General features: G+C 43.8%; 3 protein-coding genes across 3 annotated transcripts; 1 reads left to right on the top strand and 2 right to left on the bottom strand.

Annotated features, from left to right (window-relative positions):
* Positions 1-1,274: 1,274 nt before the first annotated feature.
* On the top strand, positions 1,275-2,125 carry O0I10_009776 (uncharacterized protein; the record flags this gene model as incomplete). The annotated part of the gene is made up of 4 exons (XM_058489762.1): positions 1,275-1,483; positions 1,557-1,576; positions 1,660-2,034; positions 2,088-2,125. 4 exons carry the CDS (start codon positions 1,275-1,277, stop codon positions 2,123-2,125), a joined length of 642 nt encoding a protein of 213 aa, XP_058339508.1.
* A 3,762-nt stretch (positions 2,126-5,887) lies between these two features.
* On the bottom strand, positions 5,888-14,150 carry O0I10_009775 (uncharacterized protein; the record flags this gene model as incomplete). The annotated part of the gene is made up of 18 exons (XM_058489761.1): positions 5,888-6,252; positions 6,318-7,069; positions 7,131-7,315; positions 7,376-7,409; positions 7,470-7,901; positions 7,958-8,541; positions 8,601-9,830; positions 9,891-10,056; positions 10,117-10,705; positions 10,759-11,622; positions 11,684-11,708; positions 11,771-12,125; positions 12,183-12,231; positions 12,296-12,719; positions 12,777-12,872; positions 12,932-13,692; positions 13,821-13,936; positions 14,002-14,150. 18 exons carry the CDS (start codon positions 14,148-14,150, stop codon positions 5,888-5,890), a joined length of 7,176 nt encoding a protein of 2,391 aa, XP_058339507.1.
* Positions 14,151-14,644: 494 nt separating this feature from the next.
* O0I10_009774 (uncharacterized protein) lies at positions 14,645-15,136 on the bottom strand (the record flags this gene model as incomplete). Its single annotated transcript, XM_058489760.1, has 2 exons — positions 14,645-14,922; positions 14,971-15,136. The coding sequence occupies 2 exons, from the start codon at positions 15,134-15,136 to the stop codon at positions 14,645-14,647; spliced, it is 444 nt and encodes a 147-aa protein (XP_058339506.1).
* Positions 15,137-15,728: the final 592 nt, after the last annotated feature.

The following is a 15,728-nucleotide window of genomic DNA, read 5'->3' as shown; positions in this document are numbered from 1 at the left end:
AAAGCCTATGGTGAATGACCACATGCATTAGCTGCAATCCACAGGGCTGCACAATGGCTATCTATGGTACTTACCAAGATGGTCTCTTGAATATGGTACGCAATCAAAGAGTGACATGATGGAAGAAAGAGATGGTGTGTGGGGGCGACAACATCGTTGTCGTTGTTTATTATATGTGCACTGTGGGCGTGGGTAATTCTGCTATCAAAAATAATGATAAATGTTTGTTTGTGATGAGCTGATAGATTGGTGCGTGAGCTGATAAGAGCTGTTGGGCACCTACTTCAACTCACAAGTCTTCACCAAAGAGCCAATGTACATAGGTGTGATGGTGTTCACGCACGATCGCGACTGCCATGGCACGTGATGATACCTCATTCTTTGACATCATCTATAATAGACGATTGTGACGTCTGAATAAATACAAAGACAATGCATAAAAACAAAGGGACCATCTACAAGCACATGCTTGATAGCCATTCCTTCTCGAAGATTTATCAAAGAACTTGAAAAACTAAATGACCCATTAGAGGTGGCCCCTTCGGCTATCCGTTGTTGGGTGCTTTATTCTTGATGATGAATAGCGGGCGTGATCCATTACTACTATCACGCCTTTTTGCACAAGTTTGATGATAAATTATAACTGAAGGATGCTTGTCCTTGATATCTTGGATGTTGATCCTCCGCACAAAATGCTTATTCATCCGTTACACAGCTATGCTCTTCCATATGCATGATTTTTCCCCACGGCGTCCCCACATACACTCCTTTTTTCCCGGGCGATTCCGTATCATCCTGAAAGCGGTGTATCAACATGAGCAACCAATGACAAAAGCTCCTTCTGAATCATCCTGGCATGATTGGTGTGTACGATGCATCGAGTTCTTTTATTCACTTGGCATCTTGTCAACCCCACCCCCCCATCGTATCCTATTTACTCATAAGAATACCATCAAACAACTATCTCCATGCGATTACAAAAACTCAAAGTTGTAAGAGATGGTGCCTAAAATGGACATCGCATTGTGCCCTGTCAAAGGCATGTGTGCATAAACAAAAGTGGGAGATCCCGGTAATTGGGGGTTGGGTGTGGTTGAGTGAGACTGATTGATTATAGCCATCGTCGCTGGTAAAATATACATTGTTCGCCTTTCAACATTGGGATGTGTGGAGTACAAAGTCATGAATGAATGAAGATGGATGGTCCGCTCTTTCGTTATCTCTCTTTCCTTTCTTGATTTCTTTTTTATTGACTCTAAAACACACAAATCACTATGCCACCAACAACACCTATCAAGCTCGACCCCAAAACACTTGCATTGTTTAGTCAACGGTTACTGAATTGCCCTCGCTACAAATTCGGCTACAAGGAACAAGTCCGTGATGCCGCTGTCCTGATGCCTCTTTGTCAAGTCAATGGTGAAGCAAGTGTACTGTTCACTGTACGCAACATGAACATGCGAACCCATCGTGGTGAAATCAGGCAAGTCATTTGAAAAGGGTTCAAGGGGTTACAAGGAGAAACGAAAAGCTGACGTGTGTGTTATGGATATTAGTTTTCCTGGTGGCAAGGCTGGTAAGTGGGTGATGCGAGGATGCCAACAAAGTGGAGGAATCGTGTGTATTTAATCAGGGGTTGTTGTTGTACACTTTTGACAGATCCACATGACCCATCACTGCAACATACAGCATTAAGGGAAACTATGGAAGAAGTCGGCATTGCTCCCTCATCAATTGATATCCTTGGCAACTACTCGACATTACCGAACAAAACGGGATCTCTTCGGGTGCATCCATTCCTAGGCTATATCAAAGACCCCATCTCCTCCATCAAGGATCTCAACTACAACAAGGATGAAGTATCCACCGTCTTTTCCTTACCGATCGATTATTTGACACGACGTGATATCCGGGAAGTACGGCAGTTTAGACACACTCAAGTGAAATACCCCGTGTTCAAGGTCCCAGCAGAGATTGAACGAGAGATTGAAGGAGAAAACGAGATTTGGGGCCTGACGTCCTTTATATTAGATGGTAAGGCAAGTGCACAGCAAAGGCATGTTTCGGTCTCTCACATTCATCTTTAGGTATCTTTCGAAAAATTATTCCTGATCGCTACCCATAAAAGCCTTTGCATCTTTTTATTATGTGGATTATGCTGGATATGGATGGTTTGATGGGATGTCGGATTGTTCATCAAGCAAGTGTATGAAGCGAAAGGGAGATTGTGGCTTTAATTCGAGGACCGTTGTATGGCATGCTTGTTTTGTGGGACGACATGAAGCTCTGGAAACAACAGCTGTTTGGTGTAAACGTGTTGAAGCATCTCAACTTAAAAGTCCATCACGCATCGGTTTCCTCAAGCTACATTGGTCATCAATAAGGCAAACCCATAATAAGGTGATATAATCCTGGTTTATTGGGGGAGCTTCAATACATTTGGGAGAACAATTTCAATGTGAGAGTGTATAGCTTATATGTCCCGGAGCAACTGCAAGATTATAAACCAGTGGTCTTGTTGGTTTAAAAGAAATCCGCCATACCGCCGTCCTCGCCGCCCTGGCCGCCAACTTCAAAACCACCGTCGTTCGCTGCAGCCTGAACGGAAGCGATAAAGGCCAAAACCATCAAAGAGAGGGAAGCAAGAGTAGTAACAAAGCGATCCATGATTATCAAGTATAAGGAAGATAGAGTGTAGTTGATTACTTTCATCTTGCTCTTTATATAAAGCTGAGTCTCCTATCCTTTGCATATTACTCCTTAAACGCCATATAGCCATACGCATGAGAAAACTCGGGACCTGTGAACATAGAATGATCAGCATTGTGTTATGCATGCTGTGTCGCTTTTATGTCATTATTGTGTGAGAGTTGGAGGCACAAGAACGTTGATTACATATGTTTATATGACAAGATGGCTGATGCTGTGCTCAAAAGTATGTACGTAACGTGTCCCGATCAAAGCAACTTAAGGTGTTGCATACATTGCTTTAATGATACAGAGTGTGACATCGTTAATGTGTAGCCTCGTTCCCTACATAAACGGCGCTGGTGTCCTACTCACATCATGCTTGGAATCTTTCCTTGCATGGTGTGAAGTACGTCGTATTGGTACATTTATAACCCAAAGTTGTTTTCATGGTCAATACGACGAGCATGGAATTAGAAATCTGGTCATCAATACCCACACTACATGGGGGGATGACAACGCGTAAATCATACATCATGGGTTACGTAATAAGATACGCTCTGCACGTTGTGGTTTATTGGAGAGTTTCACTACATCTGGGAGAACAATTGCAATGCGAGGGTACATAGCTACGCCTTGGATAAACCAGTGGCCTTGTTGATTTAAAAGAAATCCGAGTTACCTCCGGTGCCAAAGTCGCCGCCATCGAATCCTTCAACACCAATGTCAGTATTAGCACCGGGCATCACCGAAGCTTGAACGGAAGCAATAAAGGCTAAAACCATCAAAGAGAGGGAAGCAAGACTAGTAACAAAGCGATCCATGGTTATCAACTAAGGAAGATTGATTGTAGTTGATCATGTTTATCTTGCTCTCTTTATAAAGTTTAGTCTTCTACCCTTTGCATATTACTCCTTAAATGCAATATAGCCATCTGCATGATAAAAGTGAGGAGCCGTGACTGTAGGATGATCTACATTGTGTGATGCATGATGACATGTATGCAATGTCATCGTCATCTTCTTTTATCAATGACGTGATTATTGTGTGACGCTATATTATTTATGGCATGAGAACGTTGATTAGGATTATGAATACTTTTAGTAAACGAGCATAGATCTCTGAACGGCAAACAACGAACTTTGCTTTCTTGATAGACTTGGCTTGGATCTACATACATAGGGCAGGTGCATAATGAACACCGATGAAAACATTCAAATGATTCATCATGAGGTGATAGGACACGTTTTACACGTTGTAGTTTATTGTAGAGTTTCACAAAATCTGGAAGAACAATTTCAATGCGAGAGTAGCTTATACGTCTTGGAGCAACCGCAAATGAATAAACCAGTGGCCTTGTTGAATTAAAAGAAATCCGGAGCACCTCCGCCCCGACCGCCTTCACTACCAACGCCATGATCACCGGGTGCCGACCCAGCTTGAACGGAAGCAATAAAGGCCAAAACCATCAAAGACAGGGAAGCAAGAGTAGTAACAAAGCGATCCATGGTTATCAAGTATAAGGAAGATTGATGGTAGTTGATTACTTTCATCTTGCTCTTTATATAAAAAGTCGAGTCTTCTACTACGTATCCTTTGTATATTATTCCTTCAACATCATACGTATAGCCATATGCATGTGAAAACTCGGGTCCTGCGAACGTAAAATGATCGGCATTGTGTTATGCATTGTACCATACTACATGCGGTGTCGTCTTTTGTGTCGTGATTGCGTGACGCTGTCCTCTTTTAGGGCACGAGAATGTTGACTAGGACAATAACTTGCTGCTTTGACGTGTTGACTTTATGAGTCAATCTCACGGTCTTTTGCATCCCAAGTGCTCCACAATGAGATAATGTCATCGTATAGCATGTACTTTAACCCCTATTTTGTGAGTCCTAGTGGTCCAAAAAGTTTCAGATGCCCGTTGCATGCAAGATGTAGTTGCAGTACAATGCATGGCTATCCTTCACTGGCTGGTTACATATGTACGTAAATAAAATTTTGAGCAATCATGTTCCATTCTACCTTGAAGTCTAAATATGCTTCCACCACTTGATAGCTATACTTGCTTTTTGGGCAAGGTTTAGGTTTATTGATCCTTGATCGTAATTAAAAAGCAAAGCTTATTCGATGAGATAGCTGATGCCGTGCGTAAAAGTAACCTCTCATGCAAGCAGATAACCGCAGCCTAGTGCTCAAAGTGTTTCAACAGCTGCATCTAATGCTTTAATGATGCAGCGAGTGACATGGTAGATGTATGTAGTAGGCTTGCTCCATGAGGGCATAGTCACCTTGACGCTTGGCATGATGGATGCTTTTCTTGGATCTGTAAGGAGCGTACATGAACGTAGTATATAATCCCAAAGCTGCTCATAGTCCATACGAGCATTTTGGGAATCGATTTTGAACCCGGTATCATCATAAACGTAGGCAATTGTCACGGTTAATACGTTTAGTAAGCAAGCATGTCTCTCTCTGAATGGCAAACAAACTTCAGCTGCGACAGAAGCTTTTGTTAGGCATGGCCTGGGGTCTACGTATCAACACCCACGCTGCATACATGCGCGATAATCAAGCCATTCATCATGCGGTAGTAGGGCACGCTATACACGTTGTGATTTATTGGGGGGGGGAAGTTTCACGATATCTGGGAGAGCAATTTCAATGCGAGAGGTGTATAGCTTATACGTCCAGGAGCAACCGCAAGCCAATACGTAAACCAGTGAGTGGTCTTTTTGATTTAAAAGAAGTCCGATTGACTACCGCCTCCGCCGCTAAAGTTATCGCCGCCGCCGTTGAATCCTTCCATGCCGATGCCAGGATCACCATCGCCTGAGGAAGCTTGAATTGAAGCAACAAAGGCCAAAACCATCAAAGAGAGAGAAGCAAGAGTAGTAACAAAGCGATCCATGAGCACGTAGCGAGTAAGGAAGATTGATTGTACGGTAATTGTGCTCTTTATATAAAGTGGAGTCTCCTATCCTTTACCTATTACTCCTTAAAGGCAATACATTCAGCCATAGGCATGAGAAAAGTACGGACCTGTGGATCACAAGAAGTGATCAGGATTCGGATGTACATAAATTAGAGATTGCTGGTGTTAATGGTGTGCATAGTGCAAAGATCATCAGCGCTGGACTGTGCTCGACACAATAATTTATTTGGGATATGAAAGGATGCATAAATAAAGGTATCTTAATGCCGCATACAATATGAACGTAACACTGCCGCTAATGATTTCTGATTCATGGGTTTTGTAAGGTACTCATTCATGCCTGCTCTGATACATGTATCTTGTGCACATTGCTGTACATCCGCTGTCAATGCAACAATAGGGAGAAGGGTTGTGCGTTGTTCATCCGCTTCAATAGCTCGTATCGTTTTCGTTGCTTGGACGCCGTCGCAATTGGGCATGTGGTGATCGAAGAAACCCATTTGAAAGTAACCTGCTGGATGCTTTTTCCATGTCTCCACTGCTTCCAAACCATCATTGGCACATGCCACTTGAAATCCCAATCGAGTAAGTTGTTTGTACAAGAGTTTTTGTGCCACTGGATTGTCTACATAGATACGTCATATGATGAGATACCAGTACCAAACAATGACGCCATATGTGTATATTTACCTTCCGCCACAAGGATATGCATTGTGCTAAAAACAGCCTTCTCCTCATCCGTGATCTTTCCATGATCGATGGCTTCCATGGTCCCGGTGCTACTGCTCCATTGTAAGAGTGGGATGCTTTGTTGTTGTAACGTGGGCTCTAGCAAACTCAGCATGCTTTGCAATAGCTTGCGACGTCGAAGAGGAATAGCGATCCTTGCCACTGTTGAAGATCCTCGTGCATTTTCAGATGCCATAAAAGGTGTAGAAGAAGAAGAGGAGGAGAGAGTCGGTTGAAGCGTATTGTCGAATCCAATCATACCCATTTGTCGACTTGGGTAATGCATAATGATGGTGCCACATTTGACATTGTTGACGAAGGATTTGAGATGACTCCACCATTCATGGTGATCAGGTGACTGGGATAGCGACATGCCGATAATGATGGCGTCATAATGGTGTGGCATTAATTGCTGTAATTCTGGGATTGTGCATACGCCTTCCACCTTGGTGCCTGGCAACAGTTGGCGAACCATGGCAACGGTTGACACGTGCTTATCAGCGACCAAGATTCGAACACCATGCAGCTTGTCTAAATTGATAGCGACCTCATTGTTGCGTCGTGTTGATTCTTCTTGTAACCGCTTCACTTGAATGGTGAAATTAAAGTTGGATCCTTTCCCAGGCGTGCTTGTCACATCAATTCTTCCAGACATAAGCTCCACCAGCTGCAAACAAATCGATAATCCAAGCCCTGTGCCGCCATACTTGCGTCTATAACATTAACACATGGTGAGTAACCTACCCATCAATGCCATCACCATCCCATACTTACGTTGTACTGCCATCCACTTGAGAAAATGGAACAAACAACATCTTTCGCTGCTCTTCACTGATCCCAATGCCGGTGTCAATCACTTCAATCAATAGAGGTACCATGTCCGACGAAGGTCGCTTCGTTTTACTTGCAGCTTGCCTGTCGATGGTGCATCGGATGCTGATTTCGCCATGTTCTGTAAACTATAAATGTAGGATTCATCCTTAGTTTATATATTTTCCACAATACATACGACGACTTACTTTGATTGCATTGCCAAGGAGGTTGATAATGATCCTTCATGACGTGTGGTGGTTAGCACATTATATATATACTACTATGTAGAGGGATACTTACTGCTTGACCCGGTTCGCATCAGCAAGAATAACGGATGGCACATCATGAGCAATGGTATAGGTCACGTTGATCTGCTTTTGAGCAGCCATAGCGATAAGCATCTCAATCACGTCGCCAATCATGTCCTCAACCAAGGTAGGAGCCAAATCCAAAGCGACTTTTCCCGCTTGAAGCTTGGAGAAATTGAGCAAATCATCAATAATACCAAGAAGATTCTCACAACTCTGCTTGGCCGTAAGCACCAGGTCCATTTGATCCATTGTAAGATCGGTGTCTGCCAGTAAGGAGATCATGCCATAAAAGCCTGAAAAGGGGGTCCGGATCTCGTGACTCATGTTGGCCAAAAAGATTTCCCGTAGACGTGTTGCTCGATCCGCTGCCTCCTTGCTCTTACGTGCTTCTTCAAGGGCTCGCTTTTGATTCTCAATCATCCTACCATATCCAAACATGAGTTCCCAAGCAGCCAATTTGTATCGAGTTCTTATTACCTGTAGTTATCCTTGGTGACCTTGTTCACGGACATGAACAAAAATGCATTGGTAACCGAAATACCCATTTGCTGGCAAAGAAGACCAAGCACAGTGATATGCCTTTGAGTAAATGAGCCAACGGAGCCTTCAATAAACAAACATCCAGCAATGATGTTTTTGTGGATGATGGGCATACAAATGACTGATTTTCTACCGGCACGCTCAAACCATGGGCCAACAGCAAATCGAGGATCCTGCTCCACATCCGGAATAAAAATGCTTTCCCGCGTATGGATGGTGTGATTGATAATGCGACTTGATACAAGGTCTTCGGCCTCAGATAGTTTACGTGGAGGATTGTACGTGGTGGCATCTTCATCCTTTTGGTGGCGATAGGCACACACAGCAAACTTGGATTGCTTAATGTACCCACGAGCAGTGCTCCCTTCCCCTTCATTGTTGATATTCGTTTCCAAAATAATGGCTCCTGATTCAGCACCCGCATTCTCGAAGATGATGTTTTGCATCGATGATAAGAGGCGGTCAAACTTGATCTCTGACGACATCACCTGCGAACTCTTGAGGATGGAGGCCATGTCAACCTGGTAGTATTGAATGAGTCAACATGCGTTTTTTGAGGATAATACATCCATTTACTTACGATATCAAGCGTCATTAATGTCTCTTCTGTAGTCACTGGGGGAATCGATTCAGATGTATAGGGTTCGTTGGCTGCTGTTGTTGTAGGCATGGACTGCTGATGCTCTTCAAAGCTGGATGATATACTCATGGCATTCTGCTGCTGATCGACAAGGTAAGGAAGATCCGTTTGGACACCGGTATCATACGCCTGGCAATTGTAATGATCAAATTCAGCGAGTATACTGGATTTTGTGCTAGCCACATGGCGTGCCTTGCCGTGTGCTCCATGCGTCATATAGAGGTCAATGGCCTTTCTGATCAAGGTATACGCCACATTACGTAATCCAATCCGCTCATAAAATAGACCCGCAAATTCATGTGCAATACACACCGCCAGATGCCATCCACCTTGTCGTGCTTGATCAATGGCGTCCTCATAGAGTCGACAGGTCTTTACAATATCCACATTGTCTTCCAGGCTGGCCACTTCAGCTTCGATCAATGTCCAATACATCATGTAATTGTCGGGACTATGCTCGGCCCATTCATACACCTTGTCTTGGTTCTCCTTGATTTGTGCATAGTACATGCGTCGTAATGCAGGGTCCATATCCTTGTTGTCACGTATTTTGCATGCAAGCGCCAATGAAAAGTAATGAAGCATGATTCGTGTGTGACGATGACAAGGATGTCCTTCCACGCTTTCCAATCTTTCGTAGCCGAGATCAATCGCAGCATCCACGTGACCATAAAGTGCCAGCGGTATGATTTTGAATGCGTCATACCAGCCTAGCAGCAATTCCGGATTCGAGCTGTACTGTATGCTCTCCTTGACAAAATGCTCATCATTGAAGCCGTCATCGCCATCAAAAACGTGAGGTGTATCAGTGAATGTGTGACCAGCCAAAGCGCGACACAGCCGAATGATACAAATGGCAAACATGTTGCTGTCCACCGAAGATGACCATGCATGAATATCCTCATAGTTGCGTTCGGCTTCGTGTAGTGTGTCAGCAAGGTTCCTGTTCAATCCCAAAAGAACCACGAGTCGATGGACTTGATTGAATGACTGATAAATTCGATCTCCCGCCGAATAAGCAACATTGATCCCCGCTTCAAAGTACTTTAGAGCTTCCCGATGATGATACTTCCAACGAATATTGAACACGGCGTACATCATATAGGCTCTTCCTTTCTCGTAGGGTCCAGCATGCTTATCCAATAGTGCCAATCCAATGGCTCCAATTTCCTACATAGAGATGCGTTAATAGGTGCAATGCATTAATTGAATAGGCTACATCATACATACTTCTGCAAAGGCATATTTCTTGTAGAGTGTCGCATAGCCGATACCCGAATATTGACATCCAACGCCTGTACAGGGTGTTACGCCTTTGATCAACGAGATCTCCACAATGCGGATGGCACAATAATAAAACTCGTGTTTTTCTCCACTCCAATACGCTATAGCCGTTCTGAACTATATAAGTACCCCATGTCTCAATCATGTTCCCCGCTCGATAAGCATTACTTACAATTCTTCCATGATAGAAGTGATCGCACGTAGCATTGGATCTTGTGATGCTGGCATATTCGTTACGTTCTCGCCCATTTCCAACATCCTTTTCTCCACATCAAAATAGAGCTGTTCAAGTTGTTGGGTTGTGATGGTGCTGAATTTGGCTGTATCTTCTCCAAGATCTTCAAGACAACGATGAAGCGTTTCACGTCCCTTGTCATGCATCTGCGTGCTAAAGTAGTACTTCGCTTGTACTCGATAAGCTGTCATTCGATCCAGGGGCGTGCGTGCATGTTGAAAAATGATATCCAATAACTCCTCCGTGCGTTCGTATTGACCAACCACCCAACTCAGCGATAAGGCACTGGTATATAAATGCAATGTCGTGTTGTATTCATCGTCATCTTCCCATTCGGTGGCTGGATCACCAAGTTGGATCGCTGCATCATAAAACTGAAAGGCCATGCCATGGGCACCCGAAGATCGACCTTTGTTGCCTGCATCCATCATGATTTGTTGATAAGGTTTCTTATCTTCCAATCCATCCAAAAGCTCTCGGCATTTCAAGAGATGATCCGCAATCAGAAATGTGTCCGTGTCCTTTTCTATGGTCCTGGTTAAATATGACGTGTGCCTACGTCGATGGCTACATGCATACCTTTCATCATATATTGAGCAATGGCAAGATGGATTTTGCTACGTGATTTTGGACTCGCTAGCTCGCCTGCCGCTTGTGTGATACGATCATGGCTCCACTTGAATTCATCATCTCCCAATGGCATAATGTAACCTTCTTGAAGCACTGATTGCAAACCACTCAAAGGATCTTGCGATGATGATGTACGAGAACTCAATGTTGGACGACTGCTGCTGCTGCTGCTACTGGTACCCACACCCAAAGAATGCGTTGTGCGATCCATGGAACTAAGATCGGTGGATGATTCATTATCCTCGACACTGGCTGCTGACGATGACTCAACGCTGCTTGTATCATCATCCGAATTCAATATCAGGTGTTTGACTGTGGTCCATGAAAACGTGTCGCCTATAAACGATGCCCATTTCAAGACTTGTTGGCTGCCACGTGACAATTCCCTGAGTCGTGCCACCATAAACGAGACATCAAGCTGCATTTGGGCGTGTTTGCTGTAACTCGCTCCATCACGGATCTTGGCCAAGTTGAAATCCCATTCGTTGCGTTCCCAAATGAAGTACAAGAGCTTTTTGCGATAAAGTGTGCGTAAGAGCTGTGCCGTGTAGAATGCATTGCCTGCTGTCTTTTTCAAGATAATCTCAGCCAATGGAACCAGATCCTCTCTTGGTCGATGCAGCGTATCACAAAGGAAATCAATCATGGCATCCATATCCAGCGCATCCACGTTGATAAATGTAATGCTGGAGGCTTCCTTTTCTAGCATGTCACCCAGCTTGTCGGATACTTCTTGATCACGGTAATTCACAAACATGAGAATCTTGACGCGCGCATGGATCAAACTGCTAATCATTTCAATCGAGTGATCATCTATACGTATCTCTGTTAGCATGATCCATTACATATGCAGGGGGTTTTCAATATACTCTACCAGCTTGATGTAAATCGTCAAAGAACTACACATGTAGAAAAAGAAGGTAAGCAACGGCAAGATCATACATACAGAGAATATACGAACCAAAGTAACCATTTTCCAATGGGTGATGACACGTAAAGTTTCAATAAAGACATTGTGAAAACGCGCTTGGGTCTCATCATTATCCATGCTGTATGCGTCACTCGGTGCTGCTTCATTGTTGTTGTTGTTGTCATGGATGGGATCAAAGACAAGCGTGTTCAATTCAGGGATAAACTCAGCTAGTAGCTTGATGTTGCAGAATTGGGCACCCAAATGAGCTTTGAGATTATCATAAAAGAGTCGAATGTCGTTCTCGGATTCGGACAAGATTTGCTGCAAGATTTGTGATAATGCACGTAACACACCGCTATAAGGCGTTTTGTTTCTTGAATCAAACTTGATGGTGGCAATATATCTATAATATGTATCAATGTTAATATGACTTTGGATAAGAGGTCATATAAACACTTGCCCATGTTTCCTTGCGGTTGCCTGAACAGCCATAAAGAGCGTGGATTTGCCTACATAGCAATATCACTCTTATAAGCCCACTCCATCTTTTCCTTTCCATATTTTCCCATTTACCTATGCCACCTGGACCGTATAAACTCACAATGGTTGTTGCATTTCTGCGACGTTTGCTTGTAGAGGTCCCACCATAGATACTACATTCCTCACTCTCCAAGCCTCCTCCACTATGATGCAAAGAGAGAGTCCTTTGGATACTGCTGCTGCCAAGGTGATTGGAAGATGTCTCGCTGCATGTGTCAGAGATAACGCTCCCATGGCTACTGGTATGTGCACTCCCACTACTATTGCCGGTTCCAGATACTGAACGGATGGAAGATGCTATGCTGCTGTGTGCTGGTCTCATAGGTTTATACTCCTGCACGTATCTATCAATCGCTTGTGTCAATTGATCAAGGATAGCTTGACGACCATAGATGGATTTGGGCAAGGTGAAAACCGATGCAACATCTTGTTGGCCAAGTGGAAATGATGGTATGGTCTAAAATGATGGTATGAGCTATATACGTTCCCCTCATGTCACGGCTTGTCCTCTTACCTCTTCGTTATTACTGCTCCCAGCGCGCAATCTTTTCAAGCATTCTTTGAGATCCGCCCGTACACCATAAGCACTGGAATATCGGTCATCAGGTGCCTACCTAAGCAATGAGCTGATCATGTCATCATCAACTTCCATGTCAACTTGATACCAACCTTGCTCGTCATTTTCTCAATGATACGTGATAAGATCTCGGGAATGTCCCATCTCAAATCATGCACCAGAGGCACCTTACGGCTGACAATGCTATTGATCACTTCGAGAGGACCCGCTCCATCAAAGGGTGTTTGTCGTGTCAGGAGGATATAAAAAACAATGCCGAGAGAATAAATATCGGTGCGATGATCAGGTAAATGCGTGGTTCGGCCTGTTTGTTCAGGGCTCATGTACACCAAAAGCCGTTGCAACATCTGTGACACATGCTTATTGTTGGCTGCCTTTTTCCATCCATCACTCGTCAAGTACGACTGAAATGATTTGCCGGATCCAAAATTCCACATCTTGATGCTTATTGCCTCATCATCCATCTCCTTCCACTGAAATGCCGATAACCGAATTTCACCATGCACTGTGTTGTTACGATGGATGTATTCCAAACAATCCGTACATTGGATAGCAAGTCGTAAAAAGGATCCCAAATCATGATAAGCTGTAGTGATGGGATTTTGTTGCTGTGGATGATCACCAAGAGAATGCGCTGTGGTGGGTAGGTTGCCTGGATACGTTCGTGTACGTAGAACGGTGTTGCTATGACTACTCGTGGTGGTTGTGCTAGCCCCATCATCGATACCACCATCCCCTTGATCATGAACGGATGCTGAAGGTCGACGTTGATCCAGAAAACAAGTAGATCCCTCATTTGCATAAATGGCGACTGAAAGACCATTGGAAAGATGCACCAATTCGATCGGTTGTACTAAAATGGGATAGGTACCAAGTTTCAGTGTGCGTTGTGCCTTGTCGATCCCCGCGTGCCATGCTCTTGCTCCCAAAATAGGTAATCAAGATCATTGCACCCCCACCCTACCTCCCGTTTTCACTTACCGATATACGATCCACCGTCAGGGAGGTTGTACAGTTTTCGCATCACATAAAATTCGCGTTCCAACTGAAAAGAACTACTTGAAACTTTGGCCATCACTGGCGTCTTGTTGGAGATTCTTTTTTAAAGTTATTAGAGAGAACGAATAAACCTTGATATCATTTACAACGCGTCTCATCCTACCTGTAGCCATACACCACGTTGACAGTGACACCGTGGGACAAAGTGGGACTCACCACGGACTGGAAATGATAGCCTGCAATGTGAAGGGAGCTTGTCAATGTCCATTCGGGTGGTAAATGGACACTGGTGCCTGATTCTGAGTTGGACATGTGAGTGCGTTCTTGTAAACGACAAGCAGCGATCCAAGAAGACTAAAGATGAGAGGACAAAGGAGAGGAGGACAATGCAATGTGTGCGTGTGTGTGTGATGAAGAGCGTATGTGGCTGGCTGACGGTTGGATTAAGGAGAGTGAAAGATACAAGGAAACGACAAAGCACGGACACCCAATTGCCTTTTTGCCCCATTCACGCCGAAAAGCTTATGCAGAATAAAGTGTTACTACTTACGCCCTGCACCATTCCCACACAGCCTCCTTTTTCTAGATCATCCAGAAATACATCATACTGCAACAGTGATGCGTGGAGTAAGGGGTTGAAATGTGTCTACTAACGCTACACGTGGGGTTGTTTCCCTTGAACATGTCATATCGAATGTGTTGTACAAGGACAAGTGATGCTAATTTTATGTATTATGAAGTATGCAAATGTGAAGAATAGCTATGAAGATTATAAAAAGATATGATGTTTGATGTTCTTGCGACATTTAGCGGGTGTCGTGAAAAGTGTGCGTGTGGGAAGGCTTCTTCGGGTCAGGTGTTGTGTCTCGCTTTGGACCGGATTTTGCTTCTTTTTCATTTGCGCAGGTACAACGATCCGTTGGCAATTTTAGACAATGTTTCTTCCAATGTGCAATCAGTTCAAATGTTTGCCGGACATCAGCCAAATGCTCGATGAATCGAGGGATGCCCCTTAACGTGTCGACACCCTTGACGACATAGAAGTCATCCACTTCTTTCGCAACAAACATACATCCTTCCAATTCTAATTTTTGAATTAGTACCCGAACGTATACTTGTAGCGATTACTCACCGATCCAATCAGTTCCAATTACGTATACACTGTTGTTGTCACCATCTCTGCTACTACCATGGTTCTCGACAAGATCAATGCTACTCTTGAGGATGTCAACATACACCCAGAACATTGCGAGATTGTTGAAAAAGGTAATCGTACCATTATCCCATGCTGCGGCCATTTTGATGTTTTTTGAAATAAATGGTCCTCATAAACTTTTGCATCGCGGTCATACACCATGTAATCAATACGGCAAAGGGGCAAGCCGCGGAAGCCGTTATAACACAACTGCAACATGAGGGCTGTACAAGAATGTCCGACCAAATCCAACTTTGCATATGCACCTTGGAAGGCAGCTATATCAAAAGGAATGTGAGTATGCGCTTCATTGAAGGACACGATTAGGCTTTTACCTTATTAAAAGGGCCAAATATCACAATGACAACAATGACAATGAGTCCGCTAAAGATCATCACAGGTATGATGAGTATATGGATCGCTTACAACAATGACTATCCAACATGTTAAGTACCCGGATCAACTTGAGCTTTGAAGGCATCAGCATTGAATGAGCGATATGATGGAAGAAAGAGATGCATGAGAGCAAAAGGATGGGCGACAACATCTTTTATTTGCATGTTGGGCGTGGGTACTTCTGGGATCACAAAGAATGATAAACATCTGTTGGGAAAGGTGAAGAACTGATAGATTGTTGGGGTGCCTTCGCAAAGAGCAATGGTGTGATTGATTGTTCATGCGTAATGAATCAGGAA

The sequence above is a fragment of the Lichtheimia ornata genome (assembly GCF_029851405.1).
Source record: "Lichtheimia ornata isolate CBS 291.66 chromosome Unknown scaffold00059, whole genome shotgun sequence".
In the NCBI taxonomy this organism is placed as follows: Eukaryota; Fungi; Mucoromycota; class Mucoromycetes; order Mucorales; family Lichtheimiaceae; genus Lichtheimia; species Lichtheimia ornata.
The sequence above is the reverse complement of the archived record's forward strand: the minus strand, read 5'-3'. Positions and strand labels throughout refer to the sequence as shown.